This window comes from Xyrauchen texanus, chromosome 3, assembly GCF_025860055.1.
Source record: "Xyrauchen texanus isolate HMW12.3.18 chromosome 3, RBS_HiC_50CHRs, whole genome shotgun sequence".
Lineage (NCBI taxonomy): Eukaryota > Metazoa > Chordata > Actinopteri > Cypriniformes > Catostomidae > Xyrauchen > Xyrauchen texanus.
Window position 1 is genome coordinate 23991838 of NC_068278.1, and position 24935 is coordinate 24016772.

The 24935-nt window shown below is 40.8% G+C and overlaps 1 protein-coding gene across 1 annotated transcript in view; it reads right to left on the reverse strand.

The window, feature by feature from the left end:
• Positions 1-24935, reverse strand: part of vcana (versican a) — a 64103-nt gene that overhangs the window by 6595 nt on the left and 32573 nt on the right. Inside the window, exons 5-8 of the mRNA XM_052112146.1 lie at positions 13435-13548; positions 13172-13285; positions 9382-9540; positions 3198-3280 (exon numbers count right to left, since the gene is read on the reverse strand). Of these exons, the coding sequence (XP_051968106.1) occupies positions 3198-3280; positions 9382-9540; positions 13172-13285; positions 13435-13548 (470 nt within the window). The remainder of the gene's footprint in view (positions 1-3197; positions 3281-9381; positions 9541-13171; positions 13286-13434; positions 13549-24935) is intronic.

The following is a 24935-nucleotide window of genomic DNA, read 5'->3' on the forward strand; positions in this document are numbered from 1 at the left end:
CAAACTATAGATTTGGAGAGCCATTTAGGACATCTACTTTGTGCATGACACAAGTAATTTTTCAAACAATTGTTTACAGACAAATTATTTCACTTTTAATTGACTATATCACAATTACAGTGGGTCAGAAGTTTACATACACTTAATTTAACAAAAATGATTTGATCCAGAAAATGATGTCAAGCCTTTAGACAATTAGCTTCTGATAGGAGGTGTACTCAATTGCAGGTGTACCTGTGGATGTATTTTAAGGCCTACCTCCAAACTAAGTGCCTCTTTGCTTGACATAATGGGAAAATAAAAATAAATCAGTAAAGACCTCATAAAAAAACTGTGGACCTCCACAAGTCTGGTTCATCATTGGGAGCAATTTCCAAACACCTGAAGATGCCACATTCATCTGTACAAACAATAGTATGCAAGTATAAACACCATTGGACCACGCAGCCATCATACCGCTCAGGAATGAGACGTATTCGGTCTCCTAGAGATGAATGTAGTTTGGTGCAAATCAATCCCAGAACAACAGCAAAGGACCTTTTGAAGATGCTGGAGGAAACTGGTAGCCAAGTATCTATATCCACAGTAAAACAAGTCCTATATCAACATAACCTGAAAGGCTGCTCAGTAAAGAAGAAGCCACTGCTCCAAAACCACCATAATAAACCCAGACTACAGTTTGCAAGTGCACATGGGGAAAAAATCTTACTTTTTGGAGAAATGTCCTCTGGTCTAATGCAAAAAAATTTAACTGTTTGGCCATAATGACCATCATTATGTTGGAGGAAAAAGGGTGAGGCTTGCAAGCCGAAGCACACCATCCCAACTGTGAAGCATGGGGGTGGCAGCATCATGTTGTGGGGGTGTTTTGCATCATGAGGAAGAACATTTATGTGGATATATTGAAGCAACATCTCAAGACATCAGCCAGGAAGTTAAAAGGACCAAAAGGACAATGACCCCGAGCATACCTCCAAAGTTGTGGCAAAATGGTTTAAGGACAACAAAGTCAAGGTATAAGAGTGGCCATCATAAAGCCCTGACCTCAATCTGATAGAAAATTTGTGTGCAGAACTGAAAAAGCATGTGCGAGCAAGGAGGCCTACAAACCTGACTCAGTTACACCAGTTCTGTCTGGAGGAATGGGCCAAAATTCCAGTAACTTATTGTGAGAAGCTTGGAAGTCTACCCAAAATATTTGACCAACGTTAAACAATTTAAAGGCAATGCTACCAAATACTAACAAAGCGTATGTAAACTCCTGACCCACTGGGAATGTGATGAAAGAAATAAAAGCTGAAATAAATCATTATCTCTACTATTATTCTGTCATTTCAGATTCTTAAAATAAAGTAGTCATTCTAACTGACCTAAGACAGGAAACATTTTCTACGATTAAATATCAGGAATTGTAAAAAACTATGTAAACTTCTGACTTCAACTGTAACTCCACAACAGACTCTTACTCTGCTGTGTATAACTCTGACAGTGTATTACTCCTAATGTAATGATATTACTTCTGACTTCATTTTAATATGTAACTGTGATGTTTTTATCCAGAATAACTTATTTAGAAAATTAAAACTGTGACGTATGTACATAAATGCCATATTAGATCCAATGGTGACAGCAAAGTTGAAATAGCTGCACCCTTTGTTTTTGGATATGTCAGCTGATCGGTGTGGTATGAAACACCATGTCTGAGTGGGGTCTATGTGGCTGCAATCTTTCAGCAACCTCTGTGCTCAAAGCACAATCTCAATAACATACCGGTCCTGTTATTATACTCTAGCCAAAGGAATATGCGTGTCCTGCTTGGCTACTGAGGTAAATGTATTTTTTACCCTCTGGACAACTCCCACAGCACATACTTAAAAAATGAACACAAACATAAACATTCCCATATACAGGAACTCATCTGTATACAGACAAAAATAGTGGTTGCAAACTTCAGTGGGTCTTCATGTTTATAGCCACTCACAGATGCCAACAGGATTTAACGGTCACAGACACATGCTCATTTTAGACCTGCATTATCTCTAGTGCACCCCGTCCCAGGTGCTGCTCATCCTTTCCACTTCTGTTACCTGTCCACACCTGTCATCTTCCTCTCCTCTTCTTCACTCATTTTAAACAGTGTTGCTGTTACAGTATCTTTGAAGTTAGCACCCAGTCATAATAATTACTTTTTGTTTGGTTGGTTTTTTCTTCACATTTTAGAATAATAGTAAAGTCATCAAAACTATGGAATAACATAAATGGAACTACGGGAATTTTGTTAAACTGTTTTATATTTTAGCATCTTCAAGGAAGTCACCCTTTTCTTTGAATTTGCAGAAACATACTCTTGACATTTTCTTCTTGAGGTATCACCCTGGGATTTTTAAACAGTATTGAAGGAGTTCCCATCTATATTGGGCAGTTATTTGCTGCTTTTCTTTATTATTTTGTCCAAGTCATCAATTTCAAAAACCTTTCTTTATTATTTTTATACAATTTTAGTTTTATAATTAAATAAATTAATATGTTGGCACAATTTTATTTTTGTCAACAAAACTAATTTCAAACATTTAAGCATACGCCTTCAGATCATGAGAAACATTTCAGTCAAGTGTTCAAAACTTTTAACGATTGAAATTCAATAACGATTTCTGAAAAATCTAGAACTAACAGACCTAGATAATGCAAATGTTGCTTGGCTTTGTCCAGCATGTATAGATTTTAATCGAACCGCAGCTGCCTTCAGCATTGTGCTCATGCTCTGGAAGACAGATATGACTTGCTTCAGTGCTTTAAATTCCTTAGCGCATGTCCTTCCTTCATATATTCGATTGGATTGCATCAAGTATAATTGTACAGAGATTAAGACTGAAGCTGAACTATGCACAAACCCGCAGTAGCTTGATTATAATTGCGCATGTAAACGTATTGATTGTCAAACGTATTGACACACCGCAGCTACAAAACCCAGCTAAAATTCTTGATTGTCTTTTTAATTAATAGTTAAAATAAAAATAAGAAGCAAATGTATGCAAAAGATATGATTTATCCTTTAAAACAGCAGGTAAAGTCCAATAAATACAAGATCCACATAATATATTATCCACTAATACATATTTGTATTAACACCATCCTTTACATTTTTGGAGAATGTATTTTGAGAACCTAAATGTGTAAGTTTTGAAGAATGCTCTTACCACAACACTACCATCGGTCCACCGGAAGTCCTTCTCAAACATCTTATCATTCAGACCAATCCACTGGTAGTCATGGCCAAGGTCTACGAGAGGAGAGAGACAGGTCAATTCAGCAGGGCTGGGGGCAGAGGCACAAAAACCATATATGCAAGGTATGCAATGCATACGGGTGCTATGTAAAGGTTGGTGCCAGAGGCTTACTAAAGGTAGTTCAGTCGGCCTTCTCGACCCCGCCAACATCAAGACATGCTGTGGCCAGGCTATAAAATAGATGTGTCACCAGCGTGTCATCAGATATCTTTTTCTGAAGAGCAGTCCTGGGACGTCCCAGTGCGGCAAAGAAGCGCAGCATCTCATTCCGCTTTTTTCTGGGAACAAGGGTTACACGTGTAACCCGAGACTTTCCCTTTACAAAAAGCTTCACTATGATGCTGCGCTTTTGCTAAGCGCTTTTGGGAATGCAATACCCACGCCGCTGCATTGGGGCTGTCAGGACACCTACGGTTGTGAAGTGTGCTCACAAAAACGCGAGAGGTCTCAGACATGAGCTTGAGATGTCGTCTCAAGGACGTAAGAGCTCGGAGTAGCATAAACATCTAAACCATAACATTTGACGAATGTGTGCGGAGAGGACCAGCCTGCCGCATCACAAACTTGTTCAGGCATGAGCTTGAGATGTCGACTCAAGGACGTAAGAGCCCGGAGTAGCATGAACATCCAAACTATAAAATCTGATGAATGTGTGCGGAGAGGACCAGCCTGCCGCATCACAAACCTGCTGCAGAGGGACCCCTCTAGCCAAGGCTTTAGAGGAGGCAACCCCTCTGGTGGAGTGAGCCCTGACACTTACTGGTGAAGCTTGACCGCACGCCTCATAGGCCAGGGCAATATCATCCCTCACCCAATGTGACATAGTCTGCTTGGAAGCGGCCGCCTCCCTGTTGCAGCCCCCATAGCAGACAAATAATTGCCCTGACTTACGCCACTGGCTAGTGCGGTGGACATAAGTCTGAAGGGCATGGACAGGGCAGAGTCTGTGAAGTCTTTCCTGCTCTGGCGTTAAAAACGATGGGGAGCAGAAGGCTTTCAGAATGACAGGATGTAGTGTCGAAAAGGGCACCTTAGGAAGGTAGTCAAGATGAGGATGCAGAATAGCTTCGGCCATACCTGGGGCAAATTCTAAACAGGCCAGCAAAACAGACAGAGCCTGTAGATCCCCGATCCTCTTAAGAGAGGTAATCGCATAAGAAAAAACATCTTGAGAGTCAGAAGTCTGTCAGACGCTGATTCTAGAGGTCCAAAGGGGGTCTCAACCAGACCCTCCAGGACTATTGCTAAGTCCCATGAGGGAGTTCTGGTCCTAAAAGGAGGCCTCAGTCGCCTGGCTCCACGAATGAAGCGAGCGAGTAGAGGATGCCTCCCCAAAGGCACCCTGTCCATCAAGGCGTGGCAAGCCAAAATGGTGGCCACATAAACCCTGAGAGTAGCGGGCATATGCCTGCTAACAGTTTTTCCTGCAGAAAGTCCAGAACTGAAACAATTTGGCAGTTAACTGGATCTGCACCATGTAAACTGCACCACTTTTCGAAGACACCCATTTATTGGTGTAGATTCTTCTGGTGGTGGGAGCCCTAGCACTAAGAATGGTCTGGATAACCTCAGGCGACAGCCCTGTGTCCCTCAGTTGGTACCCTTCAGGGGCCAAACATGAAGTTTACACAATTCGGGCTGGGGATGAAATATCATCCCCTGTGCCTGAGACAGAAGGCGAGCCGTTGAGGAGAGATATCATTTCTGAAAACAAAATCCTGTTCGGCCAGCGAGGCACTATCAGTAAGAGGCAAGACCCTTGCTGGCGAACTCTGGCCAAGTCTCCCTGGAGCAGAGAAACCGGGAGAAACGCATACAGACACATTCTGGGCCATGTATGTGCCATCGCGTCCAGACCCGGGGGGCTGGGTGACTCAGAGAGAAGTAGAGGGGACATTGCGCAGTCTCTTGAGAGGCGAAGAGGTCCACTTCTGCTCTGTAAAATCTCTCCCAAATTTGTTGTACTACCTCGGGGTGGAGTTTCCACTCGCCCCTCGGTATGTTTTGTCTGGACAGAAAATGTGCTCCCATATTTAGGTGTCCAGGGATATAAACTGCCCTGAGTGACAGGAGCTTGCCCTGGGCCCAAAGGAGAATCTGACGTGCCAACAAATTCAGGTGGCGAGAATGTAGACCTTCTTGATGGTTTATGTAGGAGACTGATGCTGTGTTGTCCACCCGCACAAGGACATGGCAGCCCCTCAGATGTCGGAGGAAGTATTTCAGGGCCAGAAATACCGCCATCAGCTCGAGGCAGTTGATGTGCCAGTCGAGCTGATGATTCTCCCATTCCCCTTGGGCTGGACGACCATTTAAGACCGCAGCCCAACCAGTCAGAGAGGCATCTGTCGTTAGCATCCTGCGACGACATGACACACCGAGAGTGGGACCCAAGGTAAGAAACCGGGGTCTGAACCACATAGAAAGGGAACGAAGCGATCGGAGCGTAACCCTTATTTGCCTTAGGGGACTGGCCCTTGGATGAAATCCCCTGGCTTTTAGCCATAGCTGAAACGGTCTCATATGGAGAAGGCCCAAAGGAATCACCATGGACGCAGACGCCATGAGACCTAGTATTCGTTGATACTGTCGAACAGTGCAACCTTGACCTAGCCTGAGATTGCTCAGGGAGTTCTAGATGGACCTGAAACGAGCTGGAGACAACTGTGCCCGCATCGTGATCGAGTTCCATTTAATCCCTAGATAGGTAATTTCCTGGTTTGGAGAAAGAACGCTCTTTTTGACGTTGAGTCTCAATGAACCTAGATGAGCTGAACTGCCAGTTCTTGAGACTGTGCTAGTATCAGCCAGTCGTCTAGATAATTCAGAATACGGATGCCCTGGAGTCGCAAAGGAGCTAGTGCTGCATCCATGCATTTTGTGAATGTGTGGGGTGATAGGGCTAGGCTGAATGGAAGAACCTAATATTGGAAGGCTTCATCCCCGAAAGCGGACCTCAGGAACTTCCTGTGCTGTGGCAGAATTCCAATATGGAAATATGCGTCCATGAGATCGATCGTGACCAGCCAATCATGATGTTGGATCTGAGACACGACCGACTTGACAGTTAGCATCTTGAACTTGAACACCCTAACCGAGCAGTTCAAGCCTCGAAGATCTAGAATCAGACGCAACCCCCCACCCTTCTTGGGAACCAGGAAGTATCTGCTGTAATAGCCTGACTCTTTCTCTGGAAGGGGAACATGTTCTATGGCCCCTTTTACCAAGAGATTTTGCAGTTCTTTCCACAGTAGATATGCCTACTCCAGTCTTACGGTAGTGGGAACCACACCGTTGAAAAGCGGAGGGCGGCGAGCGAATTTCATTCTGTAGCCTCTTTCTACTGTCTTTAGAACCCACATAGAAATAGCTGGCAGAAGTTTCCACGCTGCCAGGTTCTCTGAGATGGGTACTAATTTCAACACTTCCTGTTGAGGTGGTGTTGAGTGTTCCGTGTCCTGGATTAAGGCAGGAAACAACGGTACACCCAACTCTTTGTTGGAAGCCTCTATCACCCGAAACACCAAAGGCAGCGGGAGTGAAGAGGTTTCGTGAGGGTATCGGGAGGGCCAAAGTGGATGATACATGCGCCCCGTCCCGAAGGGAACTACCCTCACAAGGTTGGGTACAAGACCGTCAGGGTTTCTTTCTTTTAGAAATCACAGCCCTGAGGTCTTGCTTGGGCGGCTGCAGAGGGCGACGAGCCTGTCCCCAGTCCCTACGAGGGGGAGCATGACTCGCCACGCTCGGTTTTTGAGCCTCCCTCCTAGCAGAATCGGGGTGAGACTGGGTGGCCGACGGCCCCGCCCCCTGAGTCCGGCGAAGAAGAAACTGTCCAAAGGCTTCCTCATGGCTTTTCGCCTCTTGGAATCTGGAGATAACCGTATTCATGGCGTCTCCGAAGAGACCAGACGTGAAACAGGGGCATCGAGTAAGAAAACTCTGTCTTTATCTCTGATGCCTGAAAGGTTAAGCCATAAATGCCTCTTCGTACTGACTAAAGCGGACATAGACCGGCCAATGGCACGGGCTGACTGCTTGGTTGCACGGAGAGACAAATCTGTATCTCGACGAAGTTCTGTTAAAGCTTCTTCGTCGAGAGTATCACCCGCACTCAGGTCTTTTAGCAGGTCAGCCTGGTATGCCTGTAACATAGCCATGGTGTGCAGCGCAGCAGCAGCCTGACCTGCCGCTTGATAAGCCCTCCCCACTAGCATGGATGTAGTTCTGCATGGCTTAGAGGGGAGAACAGGTTTTTTCAAAGATGATGCCAAACCCGGCGAGAGATAACCCGCAAGTGTCTCTTCGACCGGCGGCATCATTGAATACCCTCGCGCCTCAGCACCCACGATAGTCGAATATAACAACATCGAGTGCACGTGAACGCGCAAGGTATAAGGTTTCCTCCACGAACGAGCAAGCTCATTGTGGAGTTCATCAAATAAGGGAAGGGACTGATGAGGCGTTCCCTTCCCTTGGCCACCAAACAGAAATCTGTCCTCTAACTTGGAGCGTTTGGGGGTTTCTTGGTCGCGTGGCCAGTCTAATTGAAGTCTGGCCACTGCATGAGTAACCACATAGGGTAACTCTGCAGAGGATTTTGAGTCATGCTTTGAGTGCTCGGATGTGGGTAACTCGAAATCTGCAGATTCAAGAGAATCGAGGTCCCCTTCGTGAACTGAAGAGACACCGGAGCGTGCTTCTCTCGCTCCTCAGCCAGATCCATATGACAGCCCCAAGAATGAAGTGTGGGTGCCGGCTCTCGAAAGAAGGTCACAATGCGTGCACCCGCCCTGCCCCAACGTGAGAGCAGCGTGCTCTTCCCCCAAACAAACAAAACAAAACTCATGCGTGTCCTTGTCAGTCATGTAACACTGATAAGGACACAGGCATCATTTGCTCTGTTTCTCCGCCATTCTCTCTCTTTTTTTTTTATATATATAAATATTATCTTTTTCAGAGCAGAGAGAGAAAGGAAAGAAAGTTCTGCGCACTGCCTAACAATCTCTAACTCCTAACAAAGGGAAGAAAGTTTTAGCAGGTTTGTGAGTTACACAGCACAGTATGCTCTGAATGAAAAATATCTGACGACATCCTGGTGACACCTCTATTTTATAGCCTGGCCACAGGTGCATCTAATGATCATCATCAGCCGAGGCTATAAATTCCGGTCAATGTTCATTGACGTGTTACACACATATTCACAGCTGGTCTCAATGCAGGATTGTTCCCAAAAGCGCTTAGCAAAAGTGCAGCATCATAGTGAAGCTTTTTGTAAAAGGAACAGAGTATATATACACAGTATATATATATATGTATCTTGTATTGAGGGTTTTTCGATTTTTTTTATTGGAAAACAATCCAATAATTAATACTGATTTTACTAGAAAAAAATAAAATCATATATTGTGGATTTTCTAGATAGAATATATATATATATATATATATATATATATATATATATATATATAATATCATGCTTAATAACAGGTGCATGGAAAAGTGCTAGAAATAGCATTTTAGCTTAGCATAAAGCTAAGTGATCACATGTCAATTTACACAAGGATAATATTTCTGCTGTTCAAAACTTACTTCCAAACCTCAAAGAGCATACACATCATCTTCTAATAATAAACTGTTATAGTGCGAAAACCGATTTGAATCTGGCAGCTTGTAACGTAACTGGCTGTTGCAGAAACATATATGTGTGATGCTATTCCGCGGGGTCAAGGTACATATGAAAGGGTTAAGATCTTCTTTAAAGTGTTTATAAGTGCTCCCGGGTGCTGGATAATTAGGTAATGTTTTTTGTTTTTTCCACTTCAACTTGTGTCCATCATTTTTCCAACTAATTATGCAAACACATTATAGAACATCACTGATAGAGCTCTGTGCATGCCACATATCATGGTTTTGATTATTTTCATGAATGATTATTATCGGTTTTATTGATTAGTTTTTGCAGCACTAATCAAATTATCATACCTTATAAATAAATATAGCCAGCTTCTATAGAAATATAACTGGAGATGTAAATATGAGTTGTAACAGACAGAATCAAAAGGTACCATAACTTGATTTATTGGATACTCACGATTGATGTATTGCAACTCTTCGTGGGATAGGATACTAGCAAGGTGTGCCCCCTGTAGACGACACTCACGTTCGGCTGTGTCCCAGTTACGCCGATGAGGAAAGTATTTGTAGCAATGGCCCTGGAACTTGTGCCAGCCGTAATTGCATGTTTCAGTGTCTGTGGAAAAAACATGTGTGTGTGTGCATTACTTTTTATGTATTGCTCAGACTTGACAACTAAACCGAAACACTGGAACTAAGATGATGCCATTGCAGGAAGTGAAACAATTAGAAGATGCTTCATGTTGTCTATACTTAGTTTGTTTTTATATTGTTTTTTAACCCTTTGTATTTCAAAGTCTACTGTTTATCTGCTGTTACAATGCAAAAAACTGAGCCACTTAATATTAGGTGTCTTTAACTACTATGTATTAAGCATTTGATACTTATTAATAATGTACTTATTAAATACATACTGCATAATTTGGTTCATTGTACTTACGTTTAATGTACTTGCACTTAATTTTATCTGTAAATAAATTAATTGTAGCAATGTTAACCTTACCCCTAATCCTAAACTTTATTTTACCCCAACCGTTACCCTAAACCCAAACCCTATCCCTAAACCTACCCATACCTCAACCGCATAAGAAACAAATGTGAATCATGTGAGAATTTTGCAGAACCACATATAGTTGCACAATATGTACATTGTATTGTCTGTATTTGAATGTTAGTTCATAATAGTTAAAGACACCTAATATAAAGTGGGACCCAAAAAACTACTATTTGTTCAGTGTCAGAACAACTGGCCTTTATTTTCGAGTGAGAATGATATCACACTCAGACTGGACCTGAGGGAATAACTCCCTTTCATCCTCATTTTAAATTACATGTCAGTTAAATGAGAGCAAGAGCTGCACCAGTTCGTCCATCATACATTATCAGGTAGCCAATTTATTCTGCATTAGAATGTCTTTGGGGCTGTGGGGAGGATTGGAGTGTTTTGCTCTAAGGCATTGTTCAAGGGGAGGAGTAAAATGTTGTAGAAAAAGAGGTTGTAAAACAAATTGCCAGCTATATGGCTTTATTTTGGGTAGTTTCAAAGCATATTTGCAACACATCTGGCTATTTGTTCTTTTGATTATGTCTGGTATGGTTCATGCATTATCAACAGTAAAGATATGTGCAGAGTTTAAATGTCTGCATTTTAAACTATGGGGGCATTACATTTGCAAATAAAGTGTGTCCTATCAATCACACTTAATTTTAGAGGACCAACCCTGTGCTGCTCTAAGTCAGGCTGATAGCTTTGATTACATTTTTGGAATCACTATAATTAGAGCAGACTTGCACTGGCAGAACCACTAATCTTTTAAACCCTCTGCAGTTTAACAGATAGCAAAGTCTGCTGAAGACACAAAAAGCTCTAGTTAACAGTCATACAACATACAACATAATAAAGTAACATTCCATTTGGGTGAACCATCCCTATAAATAAATGTCATGCTTAAAAGATCAAATATAAGAGATGAAAATGCATGAACCAAAGTTGACTTATGACTTGAAAGTATAACTTAAATTCTCTTAGATTCTATTTAGTATTGTAGTTGCTGTTTTTTTTTTTTATTTGGTAAAATAATCTGAAAGCAGCTGTGTCTGAGAATTTAGACACTGAGACCGAATCATTGCTGAATCACTGAGTGACTTTCTGTGTCGTTTCCGTGGACACATTGATGCAGGAGACACTTCCTAGTGGCTTTATCTGTATTGATGCAACATTCAACAATCTTAAGATGAAGAGCACTCATCAGAGTGGGTTAGTAATGCACTCATGCTTTCACTTTTGTTTTTTGTTTTTTACTCTGACAAAGACCAGATGTGAGTTGGGCTGAGACGTTTTGTAAAAGGTTATGCTATTCCGCTATTTGTATTGAATTATTTTTAGTATTTTGATATTAATAAGAGTGCTTTTAATCATTTAAAAAGGATTAAACTCTCAAGAAAGTGATGTCATCCATGTAAAACTGTAAATTAAAACTTGCCTTGCCTTGCCTAAAACAGAGGAAAAAGGTGATGTTCTTAACAGCTGTGCTCAAATGAGCTGTGAGAAAAGGCATCCTCTTAAACTGGAAAGTATAACATCATTTTGCCAGTCTACTTCATGCAATGTTTTTAGAACACACAGAGCTTATTACATCAAGCCTATTATCCATCAGGATCTAGTAAGATCCACCAAGCTCATGTCTGTGAATTATGTCTGAGTATTTTTGTATAAAGAGGCAGACGAGGTGCATCTTGACAACAGTTTTTACAGTAGATTTATAGCATACCAGTATAAGTTGTCTGATCTAGTGCTGTAACTGAAGTGAATTATTTGAACCCCTGTATAAAGTGGCAGGTATCTGCAAATTGATATGGCTAGTAAAACTTGGCATTCGCCAGCCACTGTGGCTGATGAGTAAAATCATTATTTAATTTCATAGCCTGTATGAAATATATCTGCCAGCAGCAATTGCAGGGCCAAGAACATCATTGGCAACAACATCAATAATATTAGATTGTCTAAAATTATCACTAGAAATGATATGATTAAGGTGGCTTAAAAGCCATTAGAAGAATAACTTAAAATGTAAATCAAACTGCTTGTAAATTTGGACCAATAAGTGGCATTGTCACCAAATTTATACGGAATGGTCAGGGGCAGGGGCAGGGCATGGGCACAATGACACATGCAAATTTCAAGTAAATATGTAAATCCATTGCTGAGAGACAGCCGCAGATCCTTTTTGGCATCTTGCCATCAAATTTAATGATGTGTTACATGAGAATTTTTTTGGTTTATTAAAAAGCTTTTAATAAAGTTTTGCCAGCATGGTTTGAAGATCTGACCAAAATTTGGGGAAGATATGATGAATGCTGAGGAGTTTGAAAAAGTACATTTTTAATTAAATTCAAAATGGTGGACAGGAACAAACTCTTTGGCATGCTCACTGTCAAATTCATCAAAGCATTATATGATAATGGTTTGGTCTATCAAAAAGCCATTTATAATGTATTGAGGATGTCTCTAGATGATTTGCACCAAATTTCTTGCAAACTGGATGTAAGGCCTTGGAGGATTTAAAAAAATAATAATAATTTAAGAAAATTTGACATGATGGAAAACCTAGTTGATTGGAAAATATTGGTATTCATTCGACTCGGCATAAGCCAAGTAATCAGTGGGAAAATAATTTTGTTTCAAGGCCTTACGGTTCATAGTTATTAGTATAAACAGAAGTGCAAACTTGAGTTGTTGGTGGTGTTAAAGGATTTGAGGTAGATAATCTAAATTTGCCAACAGCAATGTTTCTCACCGAAAGAGATTGTTTTGCTTTAGAAGACATTCATTTAACCACTAGAGTCATATGGATTACATTTATGATTGTCTGTGCTTTTTGGAGCTTTAAATTGTTGATCACCATCCACTTGTATTTTATGGACCAACAGAGCTGAGATATTCTTTTAAAAATCTTTATTTGTGTTCTGCTGAAGAAACAAATTCATACACAATTGGGATAGCATGAGGGTGAGTAAATGATGAGAGATTTTCCATTTTTGGGTGAACTATCATTTTAAGAGTAATGCACTCATGGTATCATTTTTGACAAGATTCACATCTGTCCAAATTTCATTTTTTTTTACCTTACAATATAATGGGCTGTCATGGACTTACAGCCAGAAATGGCAGAATAATGATAATAAAAACAATAGTATATCCAATACGTGCCTATGCACCTTTGGTGCTTGTCCCCTAATAATCTTACCTTGCTCACACAGTTGTCCTGCATAACTTGGTAGACATAAACAGGTGAAAGAGTTCAGGCCATCAATACATGTTCCTCCATTATGACATGGGTTTGAGTGACATTCATCAATGTCTAATAACAAATTAATAAAAAGGTATTTAATGTGAGTAAATAATATGCTTGAGCATATTAAGATAAAGAAGCAAGTTCAACAGTCTGTTGAAGCCACAAAAAGCTGTAGTTAATAAATGAATGTTTCACGTAATTCTAAAATTCCATACCTATTTCACAACGTTCACCACTGTATCCAGATGGACAGCTGCAGATCTGAGCACCATCCACTTTTACACAAGAACCTCTATTCAAGCAAACATTGTCAGAACATGTGTGAACACCTGGGGTAAAAGCGGGAGGATATAGACATGTCATTGGGCAAATACAAAATAAGTACATTTGTATAGGTATAAAAAATATACATTTTATATCCTACCTGGAATGTCAAATGTCTGCCCAATAATTGTATATGCAAGGTCTGCTGCACTGCGTGTTGCACTGTCCTTCTGTGCAGTTGGAGGTGAGGTTTTAACTAAATTTGCCTCAGAAACATAATCATAAGAAGAAAATGGTGTTGTAGTCTCCTGAATTGTAGGCATTAAAGATTGTTCTGTTTCCTGAACTGGAATCTCAGTCATAGGCATTATATCTTCCTTAATCTGACCAGCTATTTTTTGTTTACTTGAGGCAGTTTCCTTACTGACAAACTTCACCTCAGATTCGGGTGTCCAAAGCATGGTTGAAGTTGTGACAGTGGTCAGAATCACTGTCTCAACCTCATCAGACGATGGGATGATGACTGAATCCTCTGAGCTGCTCGTTGAGCTACTTGTAGTTGCAGAACCTTCATATTTAGGTTGTGGGGTGGTCATGAGTCCTATATAATTTCCTTTGGGATGAGCTGTATACTCAACTCTTTCTTCACTTACAGAAGCAGAACTTACAGGTGCATGTGTGACATCGAAAGGTTTTGTCAAGGTATGATGCTTAATGGATGATATGCTGTTTACCTCCTCAAAAGAGCTGGTCCTTGAACCACTTGAACTACTAATGCTTGTTCTACTCAATGTGTTTAGTGAGCTGGTAACTGAAGTCTCACTCTCAGTTCTTGAGGTACTCACAAAGGTAGTTTCACTCTCAATGAATGGTTGTATGGTGGTATTGATGCTTGTTTCAATGTCAGGCAGAGAGCTGGTCTCAAAAGTACTCAAAACGTCTAGTTCTGTGCTTCCAACAATACCAGTTGTACTGTCCTCCTCAGGTCTTGAGGAGGTCTCAGTGGCAGTGACCATTTCTGTTTCTGAGTTGGTATCAACACTTGTTTCAAAATCAAGTGGCGACATGGTCTCAAAGCTCTCTTTACCTTCAGTTTGTGTGATGTCATCAATGCTTGTCTCATCTTCTGTTGCTGATTCAGTTGTGTTAATTAAATCTGGTATACTTTCTACTCTGTAAGGTTCAGTTATTGCTTCATAATCTGCTACATCATTCTCAGATGAAAGTGATGCATAATCAAAACTGTCTAGGGTGTTGGTTAACTGTGTAGGTTCTGTTCTGTCAGTCACCCTTGGTATGTGTGTAGATGAAAGAAATCGTAGCATTGTTGCTGTCTCTGTTGTTGTATTCAATTTTGATGCAGACATAAGATGTATAGAAATTGTTGTTGATGGCAATGGAACATCTGTGTTTGTGCTAGTATCTGTGTCTGGCTTATGTGTAAGAGTCATCTCAGACAAAGCTTGATGATACAGTTCACCATCAGTTACTGTAATTGCTTTAGGCATAGATGTTGTTGCCAAGTGAATCATAATATCTGTCTCCACAGATAATGACACTGAATGGTTTAACAAAGTGGATTCTTCATCTGTTGCTGTTAATGGAAAGCCTGTTATATCAGTAAATCCTTCTGTAAACATTCCAAATGTTTGGTCACCTGAGCCATCGCCTGTTAATGAAAATGAGGGACTTTTAGTTTCCACTGAAATTCCAGAGATGGGTGATCTGTCTGTGCTTGTTAATTCCCTTCCCTCAGTTACCTCATCACAAGAAGGACTACTGGGTTCAGCGTTATCAATGCATGCTGATGTTTCCTCCGTTTGATCTGTTAAGTCTATTACATCATCTGTTACTGCTGTTTCAGTGTATGTACTCGCTGTGAGTTTAAAAGGTTCAGCCATGCTTGTGCTCAATGAATATGTGACAGACATATGATCTGATGTGGCATCTGTATGGAAGAATTCAATGCTTGCTAAATCTGATTCTGTAGAGACTGTTGACTCTTCAGATTCTGTGATCTCATCTGGACTGTCTATAGAAACAGTCTCTACATGACTTGGTGAAGCAGATGTTAAGCCATCTCCAGTTAAGTTTTTTGTCTCCTCAAGTGAAACAGAATCAACATAAAGAGAATTATCTGTAACAGCAAATGATGAAGTAAATCTTTGGCTAGACATTGTTGTTTGAATTGGTTCATCTTGTTCTGTGAAGTCACTTGAAGCTTCCACCTCAGAAGATATAGGATGCAGAGGTAGAGGTGTTGTCAATTTGGAAACTACTCTTACTAATGATTTTGGTGACATTATATCCTTTTTGGTTATGAATGCTTGTGTTGATATGGTCTGAACATTCACAGCTTCCTTAGAAGTGTCCTTTTCAGTTGGGACCATTTCTGTGACTTTGCCTGTATACATGGTAGATGCATGAGATGGCTTGGGGGTTAAAGTGAATGTTTTGACAGTATAATCTTCAGTAGATATGGTGTAACTTGTAAAATCATCGGTCAGTGTCTCCATTGTAATTTCTGTGTATTCTCCAGAGGTCTGACCGTCTCGTGTGCGTTCAGGAACATCAGCTTCAGTAGTCTCAGGAGTTTGTGTTTGTGTTGCTTGGGTTCTCTCATCTGCATATGTTGATCTACTCTGGAGGACATCTGATGCTGATGTTGTTTGTTTAATTGATATCCCTTCTGTGGATGTTCCATATGATGCATATAATTGATTTAACTCAGTGCCATCTATTCCAGGTCCCTCTGAATCTTCTGTCATAATGTCTGAAGGCTGTGGTGTCAGGAAAATTTCTTTTATGCCAGCCGCCTCTTTTGTGATGATTGTAGGGATAAAAGGTGAAGTATGCTCTAACATAGACACAGTATCTGCATCAATCATAATGTCATCTTTATTGATAACCTCTGGTTTGATTATGTTATCTCTCATACTCTCTGTTACTACAGAGAATAGCTTATCTTCATCCTCCTCATCCTCAGTGAATATTAAGACCATGCTTGTTGGGGTAATAGTTGTAACTTGCTGATCAGGATGGTCCTTATGGAAGACAGATGGTGCAGGGGTGGAAATAGGACCTGTTGATGTCACTAATGTAGGCAATGTAGTGTGGCTGGGTACAACATCAGAAGATGTAAAATATGAGTGAAGAGCAGTAAAACTAGTGGCTGTTGATGCTAAGTTGAGTCCAACAGAATTGTCCTGCTCTGTCTGTGCTGTCACTGAGACTATCGTGGACATTTTAGCATTTGTGCTTGATAACACACTCTGCATTTCAAGTGCTGTGGTTATGTGTGAGCTCGATAGCAAAGGTCTTGATGTCAAAGGAGTTGTGTCATCACCTGAACCATCATCTTCTGCTCCATCACCCTCTGTTGAGTCTTCTGCTATATCTCCAATCCCATCGTCTGAAAGGGAAGTTGCAAATGTTACAGTTGGCTGGGTGGAGCTAAGGAATGAAGGAGATGGGGATAAAGATGACTGACGTATAAAATGTGTAGAAACAGTGACTGTTTTCTCCTCTGTCTCATCAATTTCTGCTTCATCAGTTCTTACAGTCAGGTCTTCATATGTTTTAGTCATGGGTGTTTCTGTTATCCCACCAGTGGATCCTTCTGGTGAGGTAAATTGTTGGATATCCTTAGTGGTTGATAATTCTGACCCCTCTAAGTCTATTTCCGACTGTACGGTACTTTGTCCCTCTAAAAATGATGCAGCCTCAGATGTGCTTGACAGTTTTGGATCAGATGCTGCATCTTTGGTTGAATGTGAAGCTACTTTCTGTGCGATTGTAGTTATAGAGGTCTTGTCCTCTGATGGTGTAGCTTTAGGAAGTGACTCGAGACCTGCAGGGGATATTTCACCACCAGAACCATCATCTTCATCTATTTCAATTTCATCTGTGATTTCACTGATTCTTTTAGTAGGTAAGACTGTCACTGCTGTTTGGACTGTGATAGACAGCATTGTCGATTCAGTTGTGATGGATGTGGAATGGGTGGAACTTTCAAATCTCAAAACAGGCTCTGATGAGTTGTTAGCATAACTGATTTCTGCCTCATCAGTGGCCACAATATAATTATCATACATTTCTGTTGTTGGCATCACTTTGGCCTCTTCACCAGAACCCTCTAGTTGAGTGGTCTCCTGGTCGTCTTCTGTGACACCCAAGCCCTCTATGTCTTCAAAGGCAGGTGTGTTGGGACTTGAACTAAGTGTTATAGTGATGTCCCTGCCGAGTGCTGTAAAGGCAGCACTGGTCATACCTACTGTAGGAGAGCCAGTATGAGCTTTGATGGGTGCTGATGAAATATGCATGTGAGGGGACTTCTCTGTAAACTGCTCCCCTGATCCCTCATCATCTATTGTGTCATCCTCTGCATCTACAGGTAAAGTTATTGTGCTAAAGTTATTAACGTAGGTGTCATCTCCTGAACCATCCAATTCTGAAGATGGCAAAACTGATGTAAAACTTAATGATGACAGCATATCTTTGGCTGTTGTCTCCTCTGATGTCAGTGTGCTTGTGAAAGTGCTTTCAAAAAATGTCTCATCTAAATATTCTGTTTGTGTAGACGAGAAGAGAACCTCTGATGCATCAATAATGGTGGACTCCGATGAATTTGCTGTGACACTTGCTGTTGTTGTGCTGTGTGATGTCACATCATCAATTGTTACAGTGCTTCCTGTACTCAAGGATCCAAATCTATGCACTGTGCTAGTTACAGTGGAGTCAAGAGTGGCAACAGGTTCATTGATATATGTCTCAGTTGTCTGACGTCGTACAGGCACAACAACATGTGAGCTAGGCACGGAAATTATTCTTGTTGATTCAGACTCTGTTTGTGATATTTCTTGGTCTGATGTAGTTGTGTTAAACAAAGAAGACCTTGTTGTTGTGAAAAATTGGCCAAACGTATCAGTGGTCTCATCTCCTGAACCATCCATTTCTGAAGTTGTCAAAACTGATGTAAAACTTGACAGTGTCATTATGCTTGTTATAGTGCTTTCAGATATTAAAGCCATGTGTGGTGTAATATCTTGACTTGTATATACTGTGCTAGTTACAGTGGAGTCAAGAGTGGCAACTGGTTCTTTGCTATATGTCTCAATTGTCTGAGGTCTTGCAGTCTCAGTGACTGGTGAGCTAGGCACAGATATTGTTCCTGTTTTATCTAATGCAATTTTGGTGAGCTCTAGGTCTGATGTGGTTGTGGTGAACAATGGAGACCTTGTTGTTGTGAAATCTTTGCCAATCATATGAGAGGTATCATCTCCTGAACCATCAGATTCTGAAATTGACAAAACTGATGTAAAACTTGACGGTGACAGCATATCTTTGTCTTTTGGTTTGTCTGATGTAATTGGACTTATGACAGCGCTTTCAGATAATATGTCATCTAAATGTTCTGTTGTCGCAGAGGAGAACAGAGTCTCTGACAAATCAGTAATCGTGGATTCAGATGGTGTTGCAGGTGTCTGTTTTTCCTCTGTAACACTCATTGTGGTTGTTGCCCTGTCAGATGTAAGGTCTTGATATGTATGTACTGTGTAAGTTACAGTGGAGTCCAGAGTTGATACAGGTTCTTTGCTATGTGCTTCACTTGTCTGATCTTCTACAAGCTCAGCACCTCTTGAGCTTGTCACTGAGATTGTGGTGAGTTCTTGATCTGATTTGGTGGTAGTAAACAATGAAGAACCTGTAATAAACTCTTTTTTAATCATATCAGAGGAATCTTCTCCTGAACCATCTGTTTCTGAGGATGGCAAAACTGATGTTAAACTAGCCTGTGACAGCACATCTTTGGCTGTTGTCCTTTCTGATGTCATTGTAATAGTGCTTTCAGGTAATTTATCATCTAAATGATCTGTTTGTATAGAGTAGGATAGCGTGTCGGACGCATCAGTGATGGTTGATTCAGATGGCTTTGATGATAACCCTTCTTCCTTTGTGACAATGTTTGTGGTTGTGGTGCTCTGTAATATAATATCTTCACTTGTGACTGTGCTTCCAGATGAGTACTCAGAGCTCAATAATCCAGATGTATGCACTGTGCTAGTTACAGTTGAGTCAAGAGTGGCAACTGGTTCTTTGCTATATGTCTCAATTGTCTGAGGTCTTGCAGTCTCAGTGACTGGTGAGCTAGGCACAGATATTGTTCCTGTTTTATCTAATGCAATTTTGGTGAGCTCTAGGTCTGATGTGGTTGTGGTGAACAATGGAGACCTTGTTGTTGTGAAATCTTTGCCAATCATATGAGAGGTATCATCTCCTGAACCATCAGATTCTGAAATTGACAAAACTGATGTAAAACTTGACGGTGACAGCATATCTTTGTCTTTTGGTTTGTCTGATGTAATTGGACTTATGACAGCGCTTTCAGATAATATGTCATCTAAATGTTCTGTTGTCGCAGAGGAGAACAGAGTCTCTGACAAATCAGTAATCGTGGATTCAGATGGTGTTGCAGGTGTCTGTTTTTCCTCTGTAACACTCATTGTGGTTGTTGCCCTGTCAGATGTAAGGTCTTGATATGTATGTACTGTGTAAGTTACAGTGGAGTCCAGAGTTGATACAGGTTCTTTGCTATGTGCTTCACTTGTCTGATCTTCTACAAGCTCAGCACCTCTTGAGCTTGTCACTGAGATTGTGGTGAGTTCTTGATCTGATTTGGTGGTAGTAAACAATGAAGAACCTGTAATAAACTCTTTTTTAATCATATCAGAGGAATCATCTCCTGAACCATCTGTTTCTGAGGATGGCAAAACTGATGTTAAACTAGCCTGTGACAGCACATCTTTGGCTGTTGTCCTTTCTGATGTCATTGTAATAGTGCTTTCAGGTAATTTATCATCTAAATGATCTGTTTGTATAGAGTAGAATAGCGTGTCGGACGCATCAGTGATGGTTGATTCAGATGGCTTTGATGATAACCCTTCTTCCTTTGTGACAATGTGTGTGGTTGTTGTGCTCTGTAATATAATAACTTCACTTGTGACTGTGCTTCCAGATGAGTACTCAGAGCTCAATAATCCAGATGTATGCACTGTGCTAGTTACTGTTGAGTCAAGAGTGGCAACTGGTTCTTTGCTATATGTCTCAATTGTCTGAGGTCTTGCAGTCTCAGTGACTGGTGAGCTAGGCACAGATAATGTTCCTGTTTTATCTGAAGCTGTTTTGGTGAGCTCTAGGACTGATTTGGTTGTGGTGAACAATGGAGACCTTGTTGTTGTGAAATCTTTGCCAAACATATGAGAGGAATCATCTCCTGAACCCTCAGATTCTGAAATTGACAAAACTGATGTAAAACTTGATGGTGACAGCACATCTTTGTCTTTTGGTTTGTCTGATGTAATTGGACTTATGACAGCGCTTTCAGATAATATGTCATCTAAATGTTCTGTTGTCGCAGAGGAGAACAGAGTCTCTGACAAATCAGTAATCGTGGATTCAGATGGTGTTGCAGATGTCTGTTTTTCCTCTGTAACACTCATTGTGGCTGTTGCCCTGTCTGATGTAAGGTCTTGATATGTATGTACTGTGTAAGTTACAGCGGAGTCCAGAGTTGATACAGGTTCTTTGCTATGTGCTTCACTTGTCTGATCTTCTACAAGCTCAGCACCTCTTGAGCTTGTCGCTGAGATTGTGGTGAGTTCTTGATCTGATTTGGTGGTAGTAAACAATGAAGAACCTGTAATAAACTCTTTTTTAATCATATCAGAGGAATCATCTCCTGAACCATCTGTTTCTGAGGATGGCAAAACTGATGTTAAACTAGCCTGTGACAGCACATCTTTGGCTGTTGTCCTTTCTGATGTCATTGTAACAGTGCTTTCAGGTAATTTATCATCTAAATGATCTGTTTGTATAGAGTAGAATAGTGTGTCGGATGCATCAGTGATGGTTGATTCGGATGGCTTTGATGATAACCCTTCTTCCTTTGTGACAATGTGTGTGGTTGTTGTGCTCTGTAATATAATAACTTCACTTGTGACTGTGCTTCCAGATGAGTACTCAGAGCTCAATAATCCAGATGTATGCACTGTGCTAGTTACTGTTGAGTCAAGAGTGGCAACTGGTTCTTTGCTATATGTCTCAATTGTCTGAGGTCTTGCAGTCTCAGTGACTGGTGAGCTAGGCGCAGATAATGTTCCTGTTTTTTCTGATGCTGTTTTGGTGAGCTCTAGGACTGATTTGGTTGTGGTGAACAATGGAGACCTTGTTGTTGTGAAATCTTTGCCAAACATATGAGAGGTATCATCTCCTGAACCATCAGATTCTGAAATTGACAAAACTGATGTAAAACTTGATGGTGACAGCACATCTTTGTCTTTTGGTTTGTCTGATGTAATTGGACTTATGACAGCGCTTTCAGATAATATGTCATCTAAATGTTCTGTTGTCGCAGAGGAGAACAGAGTCTCTGACAAATCAGTAATCGTGGATTCAGATGGTGTTGCAGATGTCTGTTTTTCCTCTGTAACACTCATTGTGGCTGTTGCCCTGTCTGATGTAAGGTCTTGATATGTATGTACTGTGTAAGTTACAGCAGAGTCCAGAGTTGATACAGGTTCTTTGCTATGTGCTTCACTTGTCTGATCTTCTACAAGCTCAGCACCTCTTGAGCTTGTCGCTGAGATTGTGGTGAGTTCTTGATCTGATTTGGTGGTAGTAAACAATGAAGAACCTGTAATAAACTCTTTTTTAATCATATCAGAGGAATCTTCTCCTGAACCATATGTTTCTGAGAATGGCAAAACTGATGTTAAACTAGCCTGTGACAGCACATCTTTGGCTGTTGTCCTTTCTGATTTCATTGTAATAGTGCTTTCAGGTAATTTATCATCTAAATGATCTGTTTGTATAGAGTAGAATAGTGTGTCGGATGCATCAGTGATGGTTGATTCGGATGGCTTTGATGATAACCCTTCTTCCTTTGTGACAATGTGTGTGGTTGTTGCGCTCTGTAATATAATATCTTCACTTGTGACTGTGCTTCCAGATGAGTACTCAGAGCTCAATAATCCAGATGTATGCACTGTGCTAGTTACTGTTGAGTCAAGAGTGGCAACTGGTTCTTTGCTATATGTCTCAATTGTCTGAGGTCTTGCAGTCTTAGCGACTGGTGAGCTAAGCACAGATATTGTTCCTGATTTATCTGAAGCTGTTTTGGTGAGCTCTAGGTCTGATTTGGTTGTGGTGAACAATGGAGACCATGTTGTTGTGAAATCTTTGCCAAACATATGAGAGGAATCATCTCCTGAACCCTCAGATTCTGAAATTGACAAAACTGATGTAAAACTTGATGGTGACAGCACATCTTTGTCTTTTGGTTTGTCTGATGTAATTGGACTTATGACAGCACTTTCAGATAATATGTCATCTACATGTTGTGTTGTCGCAGAAGAGAACAGAGTCTCTGACAAATCAGTAATCGTGGATTCAGATGGTGTTTCAGATGTCTGTTTTTCCTCTGTAACACTCATTGTGGTTGTTGCCCTGTCAGATGTAAGGTCTTGATATGTATGTACTGTGTAAGTTACAGTGGAGTCCAGAGTTGATACAGGTTCTTTGCTATGTGCTTCACTTGTCTGATCTTCTACAAGCTCAGCACCTCTTGAGCTTGTCACTGAGATTGTGGTGAGTTCTTGATCTGATTTGGTGGTAGTAAACAATGAAGAACCTGTAATAAACTCTTTTTTAATCATATCAGAGGAATCTTCTCCTGAACCATATGTTTCTGAGAATGGCAAAACTGATGTTAAACTAGCCTGTGACAGCACATCTTTGGCTGTTGTCCTTTCTGATGTCATTGTAACAGTGCTTTCAGGTAATTTATCATCTAAATGATCTGTTTGTATAGAGTAAAATAGCGTGTCGGACGCATCAGTGATGGTTGATTCAGATGGCTTTGATGATAACCCTTCTTCCTTTGTGACAATGTGTGTGGTTTTTGTGCTCTGTAATATAATATCTTCACTTGTGACTGTGCTTCCAGATGAGTACTCAGAGCTCAATAATCCAGATGTATGCACTGTGCTAGTTACAGTTGAGTCAAGAGTGGCAACTGGTTCTTTGCTATATGTCTTAATTGTCTGAGGTCTTGCAGTCTCAGCGACTGGTGAGCTAAGCACAGATATTGTTCCTGATTTATCTGAAGCTGTTTTGGTGAGCTCTAGGTCTGATTTGGTTGTGGTGAACAATGGAGACCTTGTTGTTGTGAAATCTTTGCCAAACATATGAGAGGAATCATCTCCTGAACCCTCAGATTCTGAAATTGACAAAACTGATGTAAAACTTGATGGTGACAGCACATCTTTGTCTTTTGGTTTGTCTGATGTAATTGGACTTATGACAGCGCTTTCAGATAATATGTCATCTACATGTTCTGTTGTCGCAGAAGAGAACATAGTCTCTGACAAATCGGTAATCGTGGATTCAGATGGTGTTTCAGATGTCTGTTTTTCCTCTGTAACACTCATTGTGGTTGTTGCACTGTCTGATGTAAGGTCTTGATATGTATGTACTGTGTAAGTTACAGTGGAGTCCAGAGTTGATACAGGTTCTTTGCTATGTGCTTCACTTGTCTGATCTTCTACAAGCTCAGCACCTCTTGAGCTTGTCGCTGAGATTGTGGTGAGTTCTTGATCTGATTTGGTGGTAGTAAACAATGAAGAACCTGTAATAAACTCTTTTTTAATCATATCAGAGGAATCTTCTCCTGAACCATATGTTTCTGAGGATGGCAAAACTGATGTTAAACTAGCCTGTGACAGCACATCTTTGGCTGTTGTCCTTTCTGATGTCATTGTAACAGTGCTTTCAGGTAATTTATCATCTAAATGATCTGTTTGTATAGAGTAGAATAGCGTGTCGGACGCATCAGTGATGGTTGATTCAGATGGCTTTGATGATAACCCTTCTTCCTTTGTGACAATGTGTGTGGTTGTTGTGCTCTGTAATATAATATCTTCACTTGTGACTGTGCTTCCAGATGAGTACTCAGAGCTCAATAATCCAGATGTATGCACTGTGCTAGTTACAGTTGAGTCAAGAGTGGCAACTGGTTCTTTGCTATATGTCTCAATTGTCTGAGGTCTTGCAGTCTCAGTGACTGGTGAGCTAGGCACAGATAATGTTCCTGATTTATCTGAAGCTGTTTTGGTGAGCTCTAGGACTGATTTGGTTGTGGTGAACAATGGAGACCTTGTTGTTGTGAAATCTTTGCCAAACATATGAGAGGAATCATCTCCTGAACCATCAGATTCTGAAATTGACAAAACTGATGTAAAACTTGATGGTGACAGCACATCTTTGTCTTTTGGTTTGACTGATGTAATTGGACTTATGACAGCGCTTTCAGATAATATGTCATCTACATGTTCTGTTGTCGCAGAAGAGAACATAGTCTCTGACAAATCAGTAATCGTGGATTCAGATGGTGTTT